At 58.6% G+C, this 21,761-nt stretch overlaps 1 protein-coding gene across 2 annotated transcripts; it reads left to right on the forward strand.

The window, feature by feature from the left end:
* The first annotated feature begins 8,405 nt into the window (after positions 1-8,405).
* On the forward strand, positions 8,406-20,580 carry CCND1 (cyclin D1). Of its 2 annotated transcripts, XR_005022774.2 has the most exons (6): positions 8,406-8,750; positions 10,228-10,443; positions 10,921-11,080; positions 14,684-14,832; positions 17,437-18,397; positions 19,635-20,580. XR_005022774.2 is itself a non-coding variant. In XM_036875829.2 (5 exons), the coding sequence occupies exons 1-5, from the start codon at positions 8,553-8,555 to the stop codon at positions 17,596-17,598; spliced, it is 885 nt and encodes a 294-aa protein (XP_036731724.2). In that variant the 5' UTR covers positions 8,406-8,552; the 3' UTR covers positions 17,599-20,580. The 2 variants fall into 2 exon arrangements, 1 of the variants encoding a protein (XP_036731724.2); XM_036875829.2 differs by having other exon boundaries at positions 17,437-20,580.
* The last annotated feature ends 1,181 nt before the right edge of the window (positions 20,581-21,761 follow it).

Consider the following 21,761-nt stretch of genomic DNA (forward strand, 5'->3'; position numbering starts at 1 on the left):
CAGTGTGCTAAATGAAAGCAGCCAGACACAAAAGATCCCACAGTGCAGGACTTAAATGAAATGTCCCAAATAGGTAAATGCACAGAGACAGAGGGCAGATGACCGGTTTCCTGGGGTGGGAGGGTGGAGGGAGGGGAGTGACGGCCGAGGGGAATGGGCTCTCTTTGAGGTGGATGAAAACGTTCCAAGATCAGATGTTTGCACAGCCATGAATGTCCTGACTTGTACCCTTCAAATGGGTGAACTCTGTTATGTAAATTATATCTCAATAAAGCTGCACATTTCTTTAAAGTGAGCACTGTGACTTTGAGCTGCTTGGTAATTCGCCCTTTTCCCCTGAGTTTTAGAGTCAGACAGAGCCAGACACATCCCAGCTCTGCAACAGCCAATGACCCTGTGGGCCTCACTCTCCTCATCTGTAAAATGGGGAGAAAGCAGCTGTCCTCCGAGGCGGCTGTAAAGATGAATCGGTGCAGGCGGAGTGCTCAGGAGGTGACTGCCATGCCATGGCTGCCATCATTGCTCAGCGCTCTTCATGACTGGGGAGCAGCCTGGGTAGAGGAGAGGGGCGGCTTCCCAGGGTGCCCCCACATTTCCTCCCCCTGCCTCCATGCCTGCCCACCCTCCTGGCTGCCCTAGTTCCTGCTTTTCTCCTGCCCCCTCCTCCAGCCACATGGTGATCATACCTTCCCAGCTACCATCTTTATCTTGCATCGCTTCTTTCCAAACAGCCTCTGTCTGTTACCTTGAGCAGTGCCTGGGAATTGGCCAGTGGGTGGATTCTGAGCTTGGCCTCCTCAGCTAGGAACCAAAGGGCAGGCGGGAGGGGTGGGTGAGGCCCGGCAAGGGTGCAGGGAGACCACCCCAAGCTCCTGGGAAAAAGCCCAGGTTCACCGTGCCCAGAGCTGCCCCAGTCGCATCCCCCCGCCCCCACCCTGCTCCCTGCCCTCCATGACCCTCCTGGCTTCCTTCTGGCAGTTGTTGATTCCAACCAGGGAAGCTACAAAGGGAATTCCAAGACCTGTTGTTTTTCAACAACCCAAAAAGCACAGAGCAAACAGTACATTCACCCAGGACAAGGCAAAGAAGGAAAATCTGGGCCCCATTCCCCTTCGGCTGGAGGCACGTCATCTCGGCATGGCAACCCTGTTTATCGCATGTTGACCTTACCGGCAGTTGTATAAGCCTCTGATTTTAAGAAAATGGGGAGATGAGTTGGCTGGGACTTAATGAGGAAGCCCTGTGTAATGCCCACACTTTTCAGAGTGTGGGGCTTTTTGTGGGTCTTTGCTAATCATGGTGGGACCAGCTGTGTGCCCAGCTCTACTTACGCTAACTCGTCTAATCTGTGTAAAGTCCCATTTTGCACATGAGGACACTGATCCCAGGGAGGTGAAGCCCCCACAAACAGGAGGCGGGCAGAGCTGGGCCTGGAACCTGCTGTTTCTGCAGTCCACACTCCCCGCCATCCTGCTTCAAGGCTGGAAAAAGTTCAGAGACTGCTTTTTAGGGAAGCGCACATGTAGGACTTCCTTATTCCAGGGACTTCCTGTGCTGGTCAGCCATCTAGAACATTCTCTCCTCCCTCTCGGACTGTCAGTTTCTACCCTTCCTCGCTCCTTAGCCCTCCTCAGGATTCTAATGGCGATCGTACTGCTCGCAGCTTCTACCTGTCCGCCTCTGGAGAGGAGCAGCCGAGCTGGGGGCAGGGCTTTCCTGTTGCAGGCACCTGTCAGTTTGCCCATGAGCTCTCATTCAAAAATGTGCTCCACACCTGAGTTCCCAGGCGTCCAGTGGAAAGCCCTGGACGGCAGAGACCATAACGCAGCCATGTGGGGCCTACCTCCCTGCCTCCCTACCTCCTTGACTCAAGCCAAGTCCTTGGCCAATACGAGGATTTCATGGACTGTTTTAAGCTGCTCCAAAGCATGTTTCATCTTTCTCCCTCTCCCTACATCTAGTGGGCTGAATGGTGTCCCCCCCCAAAAGATACATCTACCTCCTTAACCATCAGAGCCTGTGAATTTGACCTTATTTGAAAATAGTCTTTGCAGATGTGATCAAGTTAAGGGTCTCAAGATAATGTCAACCTAGATTATCCAGGTTGGCCCTAAAGCCAGTAAGTGTCCTAATGAGACACAGAGGAGAAGACACACAGAGAGGGGACAGCCACGTGAGCACGGGGCAGCGGTGGGGTCATGCAGCCACAAGCCCAGGGCACTGGAGCCCCAGACGCTGGAGGAGGCAGGGAGGCCCTCCTGGAGTCTCCAGGGAGAGCGGGGCCCCACCACACCTTGATTACGGGCTCTGGCTTGCTTCCAGACTGTGAGAGAATGAATATCTGTTATTTTAAGTTCCCCACATTGTGGTCCTTGGTCACCGTGGCCTCAGGAGAGTCATATTTGCCAAGGCCAAAGACAGGCTGGAGCCCCCACTGGCGCTCCTGCTATCAGTGAATGTGCTTCCTTCGTTAATCAACATTTTTACTCCATTTTTGGGGTGAGAAGGAAGAAGGGAAAATTCATGTGGTCACGCTTTTTTTTTCAATTTCAAAGTACATTCTGGGACCTAAATCTCATGTCCACAGCTCAGGAGAACTCAGCAAATGAAAGTAAGTTTATAAACTATAAAGCCATTTTTTAAATCATCTTTCTGAATGTAAACTGAAATGTTTAATGAACTCCACACACAGCGCACATCACATGGCCTTCTGCACAAGAGCAAATACATGAATGAATTTAATAGGCCTGATGTATGCCAGGCCCTATGCTAATTGCTCCACACTGTTACCTTAATTACTCTTGTCCACGCCTTCGGAGGGGTACAATCCTACCCATTTTACAGATTGGACAGGGATTTGCCCAGGGTGAAACAGCTACTGGCACATGTGGGTCTGTGTGTGCCATGCTTGTGCACACTCAAATAGGGCTGCAAACTTCCTAGCATCTTGAAAGAGTGACTTGATTTTGCATGCATTCTTGAAAAAGTAGATTGTTGTCCTTATCAGCTTCCAAGGACCCTGAAACTGTTCCCACAGTACCCATGACGGCAAGGAGGTGCAGCCCAGTGGTTCAGAGTGTGGGTTCTGATGTCAGGCCAGCACGGCTGCTAACAGTGTGACCCTGCACTAGGCGGCTGGGCCTCAGTTTCCTCACCCATTAAATGTGTTGGTTGGGGGAGGGGGTTGCTTTGAAGATTAAGTGCACCGCAGTGACAAACTTCCTGGGCGCAGGAGGACGCCTTGCAGAAGTGAGGACATGAGGGTCGGCATGTGAGTGAAGACTTCTCCAAATCCTACAGTGGACGGGGCTCAGAGCCAAGGGCAGACGTCCCTTAGCCTGGGGACACTGGCCCTGATGGACCACAGGCTGTTTCCAGCAGCCTTTTCTCCCGGACCCCCATCTCAGACTCCACCCACTGATGGAGAGCCCTCTGCCCCAGGGGGCATCAGAGCCCTGGCAGGGTCAGGACGCTTTTCGGAATTCCCCCATCCACCCAGGCCTGCGGGACCCCTGCCTGGCCAGGACCCCACTGAGCCCCAAGAGGCAGAGGCACGCATCCCATAGGTTAGGCCTGCTGCTCAGGATCCAGAGCTGCACTTGATTCTTTGTCTGGAACTGATCCTCAGACACCCTTCAGGACTTCCCGGTGTTTCTATGTGCTAAGCACCTCCTGGGTCCTACTCCCCAATCATGCAGTACATGGGACTGAGTCAGCGACCGATTTAATAAGGAAAAGGAGAAGAAAACTCCAGACGGCTGCTGCCCTTCTGCGCGGTCCCGTCTAGTAAGGGATAATGGTCACCGGTTCCTCGGATGGACAGTCACCCTCCTACAGATGTCAGGGGGCCCTGAGCCCTCTTCCTGCTTGTCTTTACAAAAGAATATGCGAAACTCCCATTGTACAACGCTGCTTACTGCACAGACAGCAACCTCGTCTATGGGCAGGGAATCTGTCTGTCCAGCGCGGGAGCTGGACTGCGCGTACGCGCACCGCACGCTGGGAGGTCCGCGCTCGCTGCGGAGCCTGGTGCGCGCCTCCTCCAAGCCTTACGGTAAGCGCGGCGCGCGGAGCAACCACGTGGCGGCGGAACCGAGGCCGGGTGGGAATGCGCGGAATGCGCGGCGCAGCCTCGCGCTGGGAGCCAGGGCCCAGGTCTGCGGGGCGCTCCCTTGCCTCCCTGCCTCCCCTGCCCGGCCGCACCCCCGACCCCGCCCAGCGCCCAGGACGCGCAGGGGCAGGTCGAGCCCCGCGCAAGCACTCCGGGGGGGAGGGGGTGGCGGCCCAGAACTCCCCAGTAGGTCCCTGTCCGTGACCCGCCACCAGCACCGACGGCGCGAGGCCAAGGAGCCCCAGGGCAGGGGTACAGAGCGTTAGGCACGCAAAGCTCTGCCTGCACCTGGGATCATTTTCCCTTCTCCCTCCACTCCTGACAAGTGTTCCGGAACCCCAGGACTTGGGGGCTCCCATAATAAAGACCCAGCATTCCCTCCACCCACTCCAGGGCCAAAGATAAGACGCCCTCGGGCATTTCAAGGACACAAAGAAGCTGGAAGGCACGAGGAGGCGGGAGTCCTCTCCACAGACAGTGTGCGGGGGCTGGGTGGGGCGCGAGCGCCCAGTCCTGGGGGCGAGGGCAGGGGCGCCGAACCCTCCCCGGGCGGGGCAGGGGCGCCACAAGGGCCGACTAGGGTCTTGGCGCAGGGCCTCCTCCCAGAAGGTCCGGGTTCCGCGGAACGCCGCCCAGGTTGCGAGGCTCCGGAGCGGGGGTCTGTTCGGCCTCGGGCAGGCCGCGGCCCTGCGCACCCACGGAGACGGGGGACGGACTCGGCACCCTCCGTCGCTGCCCCCACCTCCCGCCGACCTCTCTGCCCCGGTTGGAGGTGGTTATCTTCTTTCGACCTGAGCGCCCACTTCGCGACCCTTTGGTCGGAGATGGGCGGCCAGGGGCCCGAGGCGAGAGGCCGGGGAATTCCTAGTGGACGTGCGTTCCGTACCGTTCAGAGCTCCAGGCGATGCGTTTCGAGGGGCGGAGGTCAAGGACTCAGAATCTTCTTTCACCCTTAAAAGTTCACCGTATCCTTTGGGATCCCAAAGGCATTGTGGGAACCAGTCCCCCCACGCACACCTGTTGGGGTTTGCTTTTTAACTCCTTCGCACACCTCTCCCGCGGCCTTCAGTGCGGGGTGGGTTGGGGGCATACGGTCCCCGCAGCCCGCCCGACGGAGGACTGGAGCGCCGGGCAGAATTAGTCGGCCAGAGGCAGGCACGGGAGGCGGGAGGGGCGGCCGTCCCGAGTGGGCGCCGGGACCAGAGCTCGCCCCCGCGCGCCCCGCACTTTGAGGCGCCGGGGTATGGCACCGCGTAGCCCAGGCGGAGCTACCGTGGCACGCGGACCGCCCTGCGCGCCCCAACAGCGAGCAGTGGGGGAAGGGGACCCCGAGCGCTCCCCGGAACCCTGCGGCTCACATTCGGAAGCGTTTTCCAGAGCGACTTAAGGGCTTAACAATGGAAAACTCCCGGAGCAGCAGCCAAGTCCTTTCAAGTGCCCGCCAGGTGTGCGGCTGCAGGTGACCCCACCTGGGTGCGCCCGCCCGCCGCCCGGGTCTTTCAGGGGGAGGGCGAGTGCCGGACGCCGAGGCCCGTGGAAGGCCTCCAGTGGGCCCTGCACCCGCTCCCCAAACCCCCGCAGGGCGGTGCGCAGCCGCGGTGCGTCCCCGGTCGGCGCCGCGGCGCGCCTGTTCCTCAATGAACGTGCTCCCTTTCCCCCGCAGTGAATGAAGGTTCCCACAGCCAGGGACGGTGGCAAACGCGCCTGCCGCGGATTCTACCGTCTCGGGGCCGACGGTCGCCTAGGCCGCAGTCACCTCTGTGGGGGGCCAGGGGGCGCGGAAAACAGGAAGGTGATTTAAGTTACTTCTGGATTTTCTTTCCAACCAACGTGGTTCTCTCCCGATGGGCCACTGGTCCTTTGTCTCCAAATGGTCGCCAAGAAATAAGTACAGAGCGATTTAAATGAGCCCAGAATTGGCAATTCCTGCTTCGTGGTGGGTTTTTAAGGCAGTGCGAATTAAAACGGCAACAGAAAAATTTTTTTTTAAGTTGCTTTTCTCTTTGGGGGAAAAAATTAAAATAAAAACGTGTCCTCTGCTCTGCTAGAAGCAACCGCCCTTATGGGCCTGGGAGCTGCTGGCTCCCCCTGGGGCTCCAGGGACCGCAGATCTGGGCTCCCCGGGGTGGGGGCTGATCGGCTGGCGCTCCCTACCCGGCCCCAAATTCCAGCACTTCCCCCGCTGGTTCCTGGACGGCTCTTCACGCTCGCCGGCCGGGCTTGCACTTTTGAGCCTGTCCCTGAGCGGAGAAATCAACGAAGTTCCTAGTCGCGATCTGCCCGGTCCGCCTAGTAACAGCGCCGCGCCCCCATTGGCTCATGCTAATTCCAGTTTCCTCTGTTTTTCTCGCGGGTTGGGGGCAGCTCTCTCTTGGACCCGGAGCCGGTTTGCTGGAGTGGACGAGCCTTCTTATGACCCGCCGCCCCTCGCTGTTGCCGACCCAGCTCCGGCCAGGCCGGGGCGCACGCGGAGCTCGGGTCCCCTCGCCCCCCGGGACCGAAGCCGCCGGTGATAGCGCACAGCCCCATAAATCACCCGGCCGGTCGGGATTTTATGAATGAAAAGGCAGCCCGGCCGCCCTCGTGCGCGGGCTGATACTCTGAGGCTCTGGCGCGTCCGGGGCCCGGGCGAGCGTGGGTGCCCGGGGCGGGAGAAGCGGCGGTGGGGGCTCCCTGTTCGGGCCACCCACCGCTTTCGAGGCGTGAGCCGGGGGTAATTACCCCTTTGGACCCGGAATATTAGTTACCCTAATCCCGGCTGGGGAGGGGACACTGAAGTAATCCGTCCTGAAGGGGAGGGGAGGGGGCTTGTCCTGCGGTGTGCGCCCTTGAGAAGGGGAGGGGGTCTTTTTTATCCGTTTTCTTTGAGGCTGTTCTGTTAGAGGAGATCCGGTGATTTGATGCCACTACACTATATCCAAGGGAAACAAACAGTTTTCTTAATTTGGGGCAGATAGTGTAAAAACTGGAAATGTTAAGACTGGGTAAAACGCTCTTTTATTTTAAAGAAAAAGCACCAAAGAAACTGAATCTTTAAAAAAAAAAAAACACACCTTATGTATTATTTTATATGTCTCATAAATTTGCGATAATATTGGGGACCCTCTCAAAACCGTGAGCATATATAGATTTTGTTTAAAATAATCAGATCAATATAGCTATTTCTTTAACTCAAAATTGTTCTAATTTTGGCCAACCCCTCCCAGCCCCCTAAGGCTCACGAATGCAACCCCAGGACAAATTCTAAAGGCGAAGAGATGTCCACACCCCCCGACAAAACCAATTAGGAAGCTTCCGGTGGTCTTGTCCCAGGCAGAGAGAGAGATGACTAATATTTCTAGCGATTTAATTTATTATATTAAAAAGTGAGACAGGATAGAGACCATGCTTTGCAGCCTTCATTCGGGGTGTTTCTCTAAGCTGTTAAATTACGCGTACAGGGGCTTGGGGGGATTAGGGACCCCCACAAGGATGGGCTGGCCAAGGTAAGACAGCCGGCAGATCCCCCAGGCGAGGACAACAGGACGAAGGAAACGCTGGCCACCATCTTGGGCTGCTGCTGGAATTTGGGGGCACTTACTTTATTTCACTTTTTGAGTGAGCGCATGCTAAGCTGAAATCCCTTTTAAGTTTAGGGATGCCCCCTCGGTCATTCGCAACATCACCCCTGTGCACCGGAATGAAGCCTCTAGCAGGGTCGCGAGCTCTGCCCTGCGTGCTTGGAGGTTAAATGGTTCCTGAAATTTACACGTGTTGATGAAAATGAAAGAAGATGTAGACGCAGAGATTCCTTGGCCGCCTCTCCGCCCGTGGGTGCCCTCGTGGCGTTCTCGGAAATGCGCCCATTCTCCCGGCTGGAATATAGGGTGTCGCAGAGCCCCAGAGTGCCCCCCCCCACCACTCCATGCGGTCTCTCCTGGCTGCGTGTGGCCTGGCCCGCCCTCCTAGTGGACCCCCGGCAGAGCCCTTCCACCCCACCCCCCAAGTCCCGGGGGGACCCAATCGGGGAGGAAGGCCCCCCTGCACCCCTCTTCCCCAGCGGGGAGAAAGGCAGCCTCGGGGCGATTTGCATTTCTATGAAAACCTGGATTCGGGGGCAACTCCGCCGTGGGGCAGGCGCGGCGCCTCCGGGATGGCTTTTGGGCTCTGCCCCTCGCCGCTCCCCTGCGCTCGGCGCCCGCGACCCCTCCCCCTGCGCCCGCAACCCCCCCTTCCCGCTCCCATTCTCTGCCCGGCTTTGATCTCTGCTTAACAACAGTAACGTCACACGGACTACAGGGGAGTTTTGTTGGAAGTTGCAAAGTCCTGGAGCCTCCAGAGGGCTGTCGGCGCAGTAGCAGCAGCAGCAGCGCGTGCTCCGGCCAGGGCAGAGGAGCCAGAGCCGAGCGCGGAGCGAGCCCGACCCGCCGCCCTCCCCAGGCCGCCCGGCAGAGCCCCAGCCATGGCACACCAGCTCTTATGCTGCGAGGTGGAGACCATCCGCCGGGCGTACCCCGATGCCAACCTACTCAACGACCGGGTGCTGCGAGCCATGCTCAAGGCGGAGGAGACCTGCGCACCCTCCGTGTCCTACTTCAAGTGCGTGCAGAAGGAGATCCTGCCGTCCATGCGGAAGATCGTGGCCACCTGGATGCTGGAGGTGCGGAGCTTTGGGCGGCTTTCTTAGTACTTTCTGGCAACTTCTTAACACAAACCCACATTTCTTTGCCATTCATCTCCCTTCTTTCTTTCCGACCCCAACTTTGAAGTTTGCTGGGGTCTTGCTAGGAATCGTATTTTCCAAATATTGTGGGTATTTTCTGAACTAGGAGGGGTTGAGGGTGGGGTCTTTAGAAATTACTTTTCCTGGGGGGGTAGCGATCCGGGAAGGGGGTTCCTTCGGGGAGAACCAGTGCCAGGGCACCCCAGTTGGTTGGAGGGTGCGGGCCGGCAGGCTTGGCGCCCTTTGTGGCCCCCACCCGGATCGCCACAGCGCAGACCCTGCCTGCGCGCGAGCCCTGCGGTGCGTCCTCTCCCAGCCGCTCGCCTGCGAGCCGCCAGCTCCAGGGGGAGGGGGTGGGCATAGGTTTGATTTTTAAATTAATATCCATGGACACGTATGCAAGGGCCGCTCGTGCCAGTATTATGCGCCATCTTTGTTCTTTTATTGCAAGGCAAAAGTGTTTATTAATAATTGGGGGCGGGGGGAGCAACGGGAGAGGTGCTGGGGCCGCCGCGAGGAGCCGAGCGGTAGCCGGGAACAGGAGGGAGGGGCGCGGGGACGGAACCCGGACAGTTTGCGGGAGACTCCGCTCGGGAAGGGGGCCCCCTTTGTTCAAGCAGCGAGTCCCGGGGCGCCCCGCACGGCCAGCCTGGGCCGGAGAGCACGCTGGGCTGCAAGGTCGCGTGGCCCTCAAGACGCTGCGGATTGACCCTCGTCTGCAGGGGTCTCAGCTTGGGGGACCTTTCTAGAGAAAGCCAGGAACCCAGGGCACATTTTCAGCCCTTCATTGGGCGCCTAGGGGGCCCGCGAGTATTTTAAAATAATTTTTGAAAGTGCGGCGTGGTGCCCTTGCGAGAGGGAAACGGCGCCCGCGCCCAGTGGGAAGGGGGGCCCCCGAGTTTGAATTCCTGAGGCTCTCCCCAGAACGTGCAACGAGCTACCAGCCCCCGACCTGGGTAAAGGACCGCCCGAGGGTCATTTTCAGCGTTTTTTTATATACCTAATTATTTTTTTAATATTTTTAAATATTTTTTGAAAAGATGACGTCTGGGGAAATGCGGCGCGGCGGCCTGGGACGCCACCTTTGTGTCTCGCAGGCACGGCGAGCGCGGCGCCCAGCCTCGCGGCCCGCCCCGCGGCCCTGCACCCCATTTGGTGCGACCCCCAACCAGAAGGGCCCCGGGGCACCCACGCGGGCCGGGGTCCCCAGCACCCGCAGCCTGCGCGGCGCACGCCGCCCGGCCGTGCCCGCTCCTGCCCCCACCGTACCATTCTCGCGGGGACTTTCCCTTTCAGTTTCGGGGTGGGTGGGTATTGACACGTGGGGGAAGGGGTCTTCGGCGGAAGCTTTCGCAGCCCGGGGTCCCCGTGGAGGGCCCCAGCGGCGGCGGTCATGGACCCCCGTGCCCGGCAGGTCTGTGAGGAGCAGAAGTGCGAGGAGGAGGTCTTCCCACTGGCCATGAACTACCTGGACCGCTTCCTGTCGCTGGAGCCCGTGAAGAAGAGCCGCCTGCAGCTGCTGGGGGCCACCTGCATGTTCGTGGCCTCGAAGATGAAGGAGACCATCCCGCTGACGGCCGAGAAGTTGTGCATCTACACTGACAACTCCATCCGGCCCGACGAGCTGCTGGTAACCCGGGACCCCCACCATCCCGGGGCTCCGCTCGCCACAGCATCCCCGGGGGGATGGGCGCGGGACAGGGGTCCGGCGGCCGCTGACTAGCCTTGTGCCCTGCGGGCGGGCCACCACCCGGCTGGGGCGGCTCTCGAGCGCGTGGGACCCCCGCCACCCCCACCTCGCACTCGCTTCTACTCCCACGGCTTCTGCACCCGCATTTCCGCAGAAAAGTGGGCGGCGCGCGCCCTCTAGCGGCAGAGGCCGGGCCAGTCTCCAGGCCCTGCTTCCCAGGCGTGCAAGGCCCTTGAGCTCTTGCGAAGGTCTCAAGGAGCGGGGCCTTTTCAAATAGCACCTTCTCTTTTTGAATCTGGGGTGGCGCATTGTCCCCCGCTTCCTGGACCCCCGAGCCCGCCCGTCCTTCTCCCCAGGCCCTCCGTCCCACCTGTCCCAGGAGCTAGTCACCCTGTGCTTGTTTTCCCTGTGTCCCAGCAAATGGAGCTGCTCCTGGTGAACAAGCTCAAGTGGAACCTGGCTGCCATGACCCCGCACGACTTCATCGAACACTTCCTTTCCAAAATGCCCGTAGCTGAGGAGAACAGACAGATCATCCGCAAACATGCGCAGACCTTCGTTGCCCTCTGCGCCACAGGTAGGGGCCCTGGCCTCCCAGGCGCTGCCCCAATGGGGCTCCCTGCCCTGGCTTCAGTTTCTGCATCGGAGCAGCAGGTCTCCAGGCCCTCCTGCCCTGGGAAGCACTCTTACCCTGCCCTGTAGAGCAGAGGGCCTGGGCTGTTTGTGGGGAGGTGATGGGAGTGCTGCCCTCCTGGGGTCAGGCAGCTGAGACCGGGCACTGCCACCGTGCAGTGCCTTGAGGATGGGGGTAGGTGTCTGGCCTGGGCCAGGCTGTGGCCACTCCATGCTGGAAGGGGTTTCCCTTGGCCGCCAGACCTACCCTCCCCCATCCCTGCCTCCCCAGTCCTTCCCTGTGTCCTCAAGGAGCCTGAGCTGCAGGGCCCCTCCTGGCCTCTGCTGGGCTGGGCCACCTGCCAGGGGCGCCTACAAGGGTGGGGAGCGCCTGCCGGCAGTGCCTGCACCACGTGCTCTGGGCAGCCAGCGGCGGCCCTCGTGCGGGGGTGGCCAGCAGAGGAGCTGGGCCTCCTGAGGCCCTGCCAGGGGCGCCGCTGGCCAGCTCAGCTGAGCTGAGCCCCGGGAGGGGCTTTGGGGCAGCCTGGGCTTGGTGTGCCGTGGTTGGCGGTAGGGGGCCAGCCTCCCTTCCCTTGGTAGGGCTCTGGACATTCCCCGGAGGCCCCTCCACAGCACTGCCCTGGCCCCAGCCCCAGGGCAGCCACTTTGCAAGCCCAGGACAGAGATGCATGTGCATAAACACACATACACATACACAGACATACATGGTGTTGCCTCATGCTTCTGCCTGGCCCCCTATGACCTCTTCCTTTCTCCCTTCTGATGGCATGAACTGTGCCCATGGGACCTGGAGAGCCTGACTAGGGTACCCAGGCCCCCATCAGGCCCAGCTCTGCAGGGAGCTAGCTCTGCCCCTAGTCAGGCCTCAACTGTCACATCTTCTGGGAACTCACTCTGAGCCTGAGGGCCACACGGCATCAAAGGGGAAAGCTAGCTGGCATCTTCCACCCGCCAGCACCCCCAGCAGAAGGCCAGAGCCCGTCGGCCTAGCATCTCATTAGAGTCTTCTGATATCCAGGCACTGTGACAGCTGGTAGTTCTAGGTTAGCTGAGAGCTGGGATGATTCTCCTGGCCTCCTGCTCAAGGCATGAACCCCTCCTCTAGGTCTATCCAAGGGAGGCATGGGCGGGGGCGGAGGGGTGGGCAGATGGCGATGCCAAGGACACTATTGGTCTGGATGGACCTGAGCAGTGGGGCACCCCCTCCCCAGGAGCTCTGGCCTGTGGACGGGGCTGGGCAGCCTCCTAGCAGCTGTCCCTCAGCCTCCGGGGGCCAACGGAGCAGGGAGGCGTTCTCTGGCTGGGGTGCCTCTGAGGAGAGAGGCCTCCAGAGACTTCCAGGCAGCCTTTTATGGAGCTGAAAGTGGTTCAGAGAAACAGTGAAGTTTCCTGGAGATAATTGGAGCAACAGTTCTCGTACACCCTCCCCCGAGGGTAGCTAGGGCAGCCTGGAGCTCCCCCTCTCCCAGGACCCCTGGGAAGCGGTGTGTCGGGGTACGGGATGCTGGCACTGGTGGAAGCATGCCTGGTAGAGGCTGCAGACAGACTTTGGTGCTGGCTTTGAAGCTGCTGCGGGTCTAAGGCTGGCCGGGCGCAGCACGCACCCCTTGTCCGCGGGCTATAGCCTGGGCGCAGATACCTGGGTAAACATGGAGAAACGGCTGGGGCTGGGGTGATCCAGTTTCTCATGTGCATTAACTCCACAGTGGGGCCCTGTAGGGGACAGGCAGCTTAGCGGAGGGGAGTGGCACCCACCCACCAGGCCCCTGAGAAGATGCGCCACGGTCTGATGTGTGCCTGCACGATCAGAACATAATTGAGACTCGACTGTGTCCTTGGTCACAAGGGGACCTGTCTCCAGATGACAGCAGCGTCACTGCAGCTCAAAAACAGGTCGCATCAGGCAGAGGCATGACGAGCAAAGGTCCCGGAAGGTATCTCTGCCCTCCACACGGGCAGGGGTCCCACTGAACAGTGCCTCGAGAGGGCTGTGCTCCCTGCTCCGCAACTTGCAGATAGGGGTCCCTGAACGCCTGCACATACGTGTACGCGGATCACCTGTGGGATTCGCTTGCCTGCTCTTAGCATATGTATACATAGTTGCACAAAAGAACTCTTCCTCCGGCTGTGTGGGTTAGGGGAAGAAATTACAGAGCCATTTGAAGCTGGCACAGAATTGAGCTTAACAAATGGGTCTTAGGGCGGTCAGCAATGCCACACGGCCCCAAGGACCGCTGTCCCTGCAGCCACCAGGTTCCTGACCCACAGAACAGGAACCACTGCTAGAGCTTTAGGGTTGAAATCAGGATTCCTTTATCTAAACATACAAGCCCCCGACCACACTACACGTCGGTGGGGAAACGGGCCTCAGAAGCCAGCCTACCCGGCTCGCACGGGGTCTCAGGACTGCGGGTCAGAGACTGTGGCTACCAGGCTCCCGCCCAGCCCTGGATCGCCCCAATGGGGAGCTGCTTCCTCACAGCAGCTCAGCCCGTGGAACTGCTCCCATTCAAAGGGGGGAAGGGGTGGCTCACCTCGGTAGGGATTCCTATTTTGAGTCATCACGGGGCCAGAGGCCAATTTTATACCACTTCAGGGTAGCGGCCTTCTTCCCAGCCCCTCGGCACCTGCTCCCTTTAACAAGACGGGCTGTCGATTCTCTGGGATGAAGTCTTGGGCTGCAAGGCGTGCCCTGTCCCGAGGGGGACCCCTGCCCTTTGTTCACAGCCCCCTCCCATTCAGCTCACTGAGGCCCAGCTCCGGGGCACTCGGAGTGCGACAGGGAGGCCTTCCAGGCACCTGGTTCCAGGCTGGACCCAGATAAAAGCTGCTGAAATCAGTGGCCTCCCTCACCAGTGACTCCTCGGTGGACGCAACGGGAAGGCAGCCCTGGGGTGCCCCTTGAATGTCACGGTCTTTTCCCTTCCCTAAGGAGGGGGAGGGATGGCACATTGACACGCAGAGCTCATTTGAGGTGCCCGGCCTGTGCCACCCTCCCCCCGCTGTGGGGCGCTTCCTGCACTGATGTGGAGAGCGTGCCAGTGGGCAGCTGAAGTGACACAGTAACACCGCCCCCCACAGAGCTGGAGGAAGAGGAGGTGGGGATCAGCAGCTGGCTCCAGGGGCAGGCGGTGCCCCTCGAGGGGTCTGGGGAGTACCTTTTCCCTGTGGCTGGCAGTGCAGGTGCCCTGGGTGAGCCGTCACCCGGGGCAGCACCTTAAGTTCAGCTTGTTGATCGGCTGCGTGGTCCCAAGGCCCGCGGCACGAGCAGGATGGACGTGCAGCGTGTCCCGCCCCAGAGCCATTTCCTCAGCTTGCTCTCCCCTCGTCCTGAAGGCAGCGCCCCAAGCTCGTGTTGGGTGAGTCCCCAGCCAGCTTCTGGGCTCCTCGGGCCCAGTGGTGACCTGGGGTCAGGGGGCCCCGAATACCTGCGAGGCACTTCTGACCCCCTTTGCTGGGACAGGCCCTGATGCGTGGCTGGCCTGGGTCATGGGGACGCTGCAGGGTGGCCCTGCTCACCACCCCTTGCCTCTCTCCCTCTCCACAGATGTGAAGTTCATTTCCAATCCACCCTCCATGGTGGCCGCAGGGAGCGTGGTGGCCGCAGTGCAAGGCTTGCACCTGGGGAGCTCCAGTGGTCTCCTGTCCTACCACCGGCTCACACGGTTCCTCTCCAAAGTGATCAAGTGTGACCCGGTGAGTGACCCCTGCACCTCTGCTGCATGGCCAGACCTGGCTGGCATCTGGCCCTAGAGGTCCAGTATTCACGGTCTGAAGCTGTTTGCTGATGGGAAGTGCTGAGGCTCCCGAAGTGGAGAGGGCTGGGGCCCTGGGGACAGGGCAGGTGCTGCGCTCAGAGGCACAGGACCTGGCCAAAGGCTCACGGGGTGCCAGCTTCACCCCCCGCTCCTGGGGGCTCCTTTCGAAAGAGATCCTCCCAGGCTTCTGGCATCCCCTGGAGTCCCCAGGAGCAGGCAGGAGCCATAACCCCTCCCAGCTGAGCTGCCAGGAAGAGGGGCCACAGAGCTAAGCCCCAGTCAGTGACCCGTGCCCTAGCAGTGTGTGGAGTTGGGGCCCAGTCTTGTTTTGTCTGGGCAATAAACAGATGCTTCAAAAAGGCCTCAGGATGCTGCACTGAGCCCGGGAGAGGCGGCCCTGTGTTCACGGCCCTCCCTGAGGCAGCTGCTGTTAGAGCCAAGTCTGCTGTATCTTTCTTCTTACAAGTCCATTGGTTTATTCCTGATTCTTTTTTTCTCTTCTTAAAGAATCAACTATAAGCACTTGTGGCATTTACCAAATTCAACCTGTGAGGTTGGGGCTGGAAGGTCACCCCTCAGCCAGGCTGCTGTGCCGTGAGGGGCGAGTGACTGCCTTGACCCGGGTCCAGGTCTGGCTTCAGGCGGCTGCCTTCTGGAGGCCCAGCCACGTGCTACCACCAGTATAGTTCAGGGCAGGAAAGCTGGGCTGAGGGACAGACAACCGCCTGTCACCCAGAGGGCAAGCAGCTTTGGCGGCTGGCGCAGGCGGGCCTCCCTGCCCCTCTTGGTCTGGGTGGTGCTTGCGTCACGCTTGGAGCGATGGAGCGTCCTCCCTGGCTGTGGGGGGGCGCATCGCCGCGCTGCTGCCCCTCAGCTAGAAGGGTGGCAGATTGCCGTCCACAGAGGACTGTAGAAATGGCTGTGTGGTCCCTTACTTGAATGTAGATTGTTTGAATTAGATCGAAACACCTCACAGCTGATAGATGGGAAGACCTGAGGCTGAAACTGGGTAGTCTGGTTATCCAGTGACAAATGTAGCTGAGCTCACATAGAAAATCCTTGGCAGCGGACACCCTTGGGTGCTTTCCTGCCGTGAGCAGTGTCTGCCCTTCTCCGGAACTGGCCTGATTTGCCAGTCATTTCTTCCTGGGAAGGGACTGTAAGGTGCAAGTGGGCTGCTGGGAAAAGGAAGCAAGGGCCAGGGCTAGAGAACAGGTGGCTGTGGCGCCTAGGGGAGCTCCTTCCTGCATCCCACTCTCCACTGCACCAGCCGCCCCGGGTTACCAGGGAGGGGCAAGGAGACCGTGGCCACTGAGAGCCACCCATCAAGAGCCGGCACAGGCTGGGGGGCGGGACTGAGGCTGGGCTGGGTGTCTGGGTCCAAGCCTGCAGTGGCCATCAGGAGTCCTGGGCTCCACACCAGACCTTGTAGGCCTCTTATCTCCTCATCTCCCCTGCCTTCACTTGCCATGGTGGATACTGAACAGGTGGGGCAGCAGGGCCATCCATGCCAAGGCCTGGTCCCCAGGCCTTCTCAGAGGCCCTTCTGGCCTGAGTATCATGCTGTTTTGGGGCAAAAAGGCACCTGTTTGCAGCCACATCTAATTAGCAGTTCCACAGCCCTTCCCAGGTTGGCCCTTGGCTGCACCCCATTCCTCTAAGACGGGCACAGGTCTGTTTCCCAGGCTGGACTGGAGCCTCCACCTGGTCCTAGAAGCCCCAGTGTAGTTTGCCAGGAGCAGGGACAGATGCCCGATACCTGGACCTAGCCTCTCTCCTTGACCCCAGCAGCCATGAGGCTGCCCTGCTGCAAGAGGCACCTTCGAGATACAGGGAGATTTGCCCCCGGCGCGCTGGAAGAGGCCCCTGAGCACCAGGCTTCCTCGTCCACATTGGTAACTTGAGTTGGTCACTTCAGGAGGGAACCTGTAGCAGTGGGTGCCAGTACAGGCCAGTGTGTCTCCCAGGATGTAGGCCAAGCCGAAGGGCCAGGGAGAAAGGGTCCAGGTCCCCTGGGCCACCCAGCACTCACTCTCAGTCACGCATGACCTAACGCTTTTGACGGCCACTGACGATGAAAAGCTGGCACACCAGGAGGGCTGACACGACAGGGGTTAAGTCCAAAATGCAAGGCTCAGAGGGCCCGTCCTGGGTCAGATGGCACTGAGCTTGCCGAAGGCAGCAGCAGGCCAGAGATCAGAGCCTGGACGGGGAATTCCCGCCAGGGGCCAGGGCCCTGCTGGGGGATTTGGGGGGCAGGGCAGGCGAGCAGGGGTGTCTGCATGCGTGGAAGATGGCCAGGACCTTTGGTCCTGAGTCGGGTCAGCACTGCCTGGCTAACGTGGGGGCTCCTCGGACCAGGGGCCCATGGGGGCTAGTCCTGGAGTCTAGGCAGCAGCTCCCACATCTTCCCCCGGTTTGGAGGAAGCAGAGGCAGCCTTCTAAGCCAGCCTCGCTCTTACCCGAATGGCCCGGGTCACAGCGTCTGGGGGAGGGCCCGGCGCAGGCCTCCTCCTGAGGACCATGTCCCCGCCCCGCCCAGGACTGCCTGCGGGCCTGCCAGGAGCAGATCGAAGCCCTGCTGGAGTCCAGCCTGCGCCAAGCCCAGCAGCAGAACTTGGACCCCAAGGCCGCGGACGAGGAGGATGAGGAGGAGGCCGGCCTAGCCTGCACGCCCACCGACGTGCGGGACGTGAACGTTTGAGGGTGTCACGGCTGGGGAGGGGCCGCCCCCAGGGCTCCCCTGAGAGAACGGCTCCTCCCGGGACCCGTCGCCACCAGGAGGGGAAAGCTTCCCTCTTACTGCCGGTTTTTTCCCTTTGCTCTTTCTCCCTTCCATCTCTTGACTTAAGCAAAAGAAAAAAGGACCCGAAAAACTGTCTTAAAAAAAAAGGAGAGAAAAAATAGTTACTTGCATAACCCTGAGCTGGGGGGGAGAATCGTGCTACCAAAATAGAGGACCGTGTACCCCATAATCAGCTAGCTTTTGTATGACCGTGTTTGTGTCCCTGTGTTGTGAGGATAGGTGTTAACACAAGGCCCCAGTCTGCAGAGGACGTTTAGATTTGATTCTTAAGTGTTTAAAGCAAAAAAAGCATAAAAACATTTTTTTTAAAGTAGAGAAAAGCCAACAAACCTTTTTAAAGTAGAAGAGAGGTTTAGATAGAAAACCACATTCTTGGGCTCTTTGTAAGGAGCGCGGCTTTGAGGCGGTTCTAGGCATCCAGTACCCTGCTTGCTCATGCATGTAGTCACTTTATAAGTCATTCGTGTGTGTTTATTTTATTTCATAGGTAGGCGTGTAACCTCTTCACCTTGTCACTGGCTGATGTCACCTCTCGGGTAGGGTAGCGTAGTTTTGGCGCCACCAAGTGCTGACCCTCTTTCCGCCTGTGGACCGACCCCCACACAGTGTGGCAGGCGCCAGCCAGCGGAGCAGTCACAGAAAGCCAGCTCTCCGACGCCCAGTATGCGCTACTATAAAGAGAAACCGCCGTAGCAACGTAATATATTCTATTTTTATAATCTTCCTATTTTTGTAGTTACCTGTTTGTAAGATGCTGGTTTTCCCCCAGCAGACCTGCAGCCTGCTTGCACCCAGGTGACCACCACAAACCCTCTCTTCCCTTCTCAATATTCTAAGACCATTCCATTTCAAAGCACTTTCAGTCCAGTGGTCCTAGGGAGTATCTCTGTTCACGTTGTGTGTGGAGGGCAGGGGGTAGCAATCTCTTAATGGAATGGTTTGGGAATATTCCCGTACTTGTGTGCGGACAGGATTGCAAGGCCAGTGCATGTCACTATGGTGTTAGCGAAAAGGGGGTGTTTTTGAAGGCTAGGTTCCAGTCAAGAAGAAAATGTGCATTCTCACATTGCCTTTTTCTGCAGAGAAGCTGAAGTTTAGGACTCCTTTGGTGCCAACCGGTGTTTGAAAGTAGGGGCCTTAAAGGTTTACCTAGAGAATGCATAGTGTAAGGGTTAGGAAGGTTTTTAAACACTAAAATATATAATTTATAGTTAAGGCTAAAAGAATATTTATTGCAGAGGATGTTTGTGAGGCCAGTATGATTTATAAAGTAATGCAATCTCCCCTTGATTTAAACACACACACACACACACACACCCTTTCTGCCTTTGATGTTGCAGGCTTAATACAGTTAATAAAAGTTAGACCCTTTTATAGGAGAGAAAATTAATTCTCGAGGGAAAAAACATGAAGACATTGACTCGGGCCTGTTTGGGGTTTCCCAAAGGGACCCTATCTGAGAGGCGTCAGTCACAAGGAAGACAACAACGTCCACCACCAGTAGACAATTTGCACATCTTGATTATATGTACCTTCTTGAAATGATCACATAGGGACCGCGGAAGGTGGCGAGAGGGCCAAGGCTGACGGCCGAAGAGTGGGTGAGGGGGAAGGCGTGGAGGGGTGGGTGGGGACCCGGGTGGGTGGGGACCCTCGAGGACAGGCTGCGGCTGTGCTGGCCCTGCAGATTCGCTGCTACCCATGACTTCCCGGCAGGTTTGGAACACATTCACACCGCTTCTCTGTCATCTCTCACGTTTTGCTGCTATTGGACGATCAGTTGTTTTGTTTGTTTGTTTTACCATGTCATATACTGCCATGTTCTAGTTTTAATTTTCTCATACAAAAATGTATTGCGGATGCCTTTTTTTTGTCATTTTTTTTTTATGTGATCAATTTTGACTTAATGTGATTTACTGCTCTATTCCAAAAAGGTTCCTGTTTCACGATACCTCACGCCTCACTTAGCCATGTGCAGGCCAGGCGGTCGGGCTCCGTCTGACCCCCAGCCTCCTGCTTCGGCAGACGCGCGGTCCGGATCCCAACACGGGCCTGGCGCCACGGGCTCCGGGCCGCATCCCCACAGACAGCCCGCGGCTCTGAGGACCAGGCTGGGTCTGTTTCCCTTTCCTGTGCCTGTGTGCTGGACTCTCCATCCCACCTGGGATTTACCATCATAGCAATTTTACAGCTGTGTGGCTCTTTGCGTGTAGCTTTGAAAGCTGCATTATTACTGTAACAAGTATGTCTTGATGTGCCTCTGTGGTGCTGTGTGGTAGGACTCAGGCGTCGGGGATGATTGGAATAGCTGAAATTCACTGATGTTTCGGTGCGCTGGGCCCGTCTGCGTACTAGCGTTCGTTCTGTTCATCAGAGCATGATGAGACTTAAGGACTCCACATCTCAAGGACGCCAGCTAACTGCTGTGTGCCCAAGAGTCACCCACTGCACTGCTGAACCAAAAGGACCTGCAGAAGTTTCGCCCCCCCCGGCAGGGTCAGCCTGAGTGCTCTGGGGCCAACGGCAGGCCCAGGACCCTGCCGCCCACCCCAGCAGAGACACTGCTGCTGCTCATGGCGGCCATGCTGGCTGTGGCATTCCTCTGTCCGAACCAAACGGGGCCCTTGCAGGACCACCTGTCCCAGCAGGGGTGAGCACTGTGCTGAAAGGCCAAAGGCTAGTGGCAGGTCTGGGAAGCACTGCGGAGTCTGTCCTGTGACGAGCAAGTCTGTGAGGGTCTCTGGTGGGCGGGCACTTTGGGTCTGTGTTTTCAGTTGCACACCGTGGCGTTTCCCAGCACAGACATGTAACCAGCATGTTTTCAGCAGAAAACAAAAGACAAAACATGGAAAGTCTAGAAATAAAATTGGTAAAATTCCAGTGTGGTGCCTACCTGTTCATTTTCTAGGGCAAGTGACAGCTTCTGGCCCCAGTGACGTGGTGGTGCCTGTTGATCAGAACTGTCTCCAGCCCACATTCTGCCAGCTCACCCTACCAGGTTATTAGCAGAAAAGAAAAAGCCAGCATTCATTAACCCTCTTCTGGTGCAAATCTGCCATTTGCTCTTGGTGAATCATGGTCCTGAGGCACCCCAAGTTAGGGGACAGCAAAGCACACATTCAGGTTGCATTCTGGTGGCCTTTCCCATGGACCCAGTGGCCCGGGAGGTGTAGCTGACGCCCACCTCAGTTTCAGAGGCACGCGCTGGCCTCATTCCCAACCCCAGATGGAGATGGGGGGCAAGGGACGCACAGGGAAGGCTGTCAGTGGCCTTGGTCCCAGCTCCACAGGGCCTGGGCCTCTTCCCAGAGCTGGGGGGTCTCCTGTGTCCACACCCCAGGCTGTTGGAGGACGCAGTGAGTGCGTGGGAGCCACTCGGAAGCCTGAGTCACACGTGAGGATGTCTGTACTTGGCAGGTCACTTGCCACGGCCTTTACGAAGTGTCTGCTGTGCACTGGGCCTCCGGGGCTCCCTGTGGGAACCCATGAGCTTGGCTGGGTTGGGTCTCCACAGGCACCAGGGCCAGAGCCGGGACGAGGTCAGGTGTGAAAGGGCCAGACTTGCTGCCTTCCCAGGGTGGCCCCAGGTCATGTGGGGGGAGGGCACGAGGCAAGGCCCCCAAGGGGTCTGCAGGGCGTCCGGAAAGGGGTCCCATACAGCTGGGGCCAGAGGAATTCTGAAAGCCAGGTCCAGGTATGCACCGTCACAGGGGCTCAGCCCCAATGCCAAGCCAGGTGTGCAAGCACGGGGTACTCAGGGACACAAGCAGTCCCTGTCTTCAGACCACACACATGTAGTAGGCAGCTATGGAGGCTCTGACCCTACAGGGGCTTCGGACTGTCTGGAGAAGCAGCTTCAGGGGAGCAGGAGTAACAATCTGACTGCATAAGATTCAGGCAAGAAGCTGGGGAGATGAGGCAGGCAGCCAGACGCAGGGAGGTGAGCCCCTGGGGGCTAAGTCTGCAGAGCTGTTGGACGGTTTCCAATGTTTCCAAGACAAGGTCCGTCTGGGCGGCAGCAGGTGGACAGAGTGGAGCAGGATAGGCAGTGCCCCATGCAG

The sequence above is a fragment of the Manis pentadactyla genome, chromosome 9, assembly GCF_030020395.1.
Source record: "Manis pentadactyla isolate mManPen7 chromosome 9, mManPen7.hap1, whole genome shotgun sequence".
Classification (NCBI taxonomy): Eukaryota; Metazoa; Chordata; class Mammalia; order Pholidota; family Manidae; genus Manis; species Manis pentadactyla.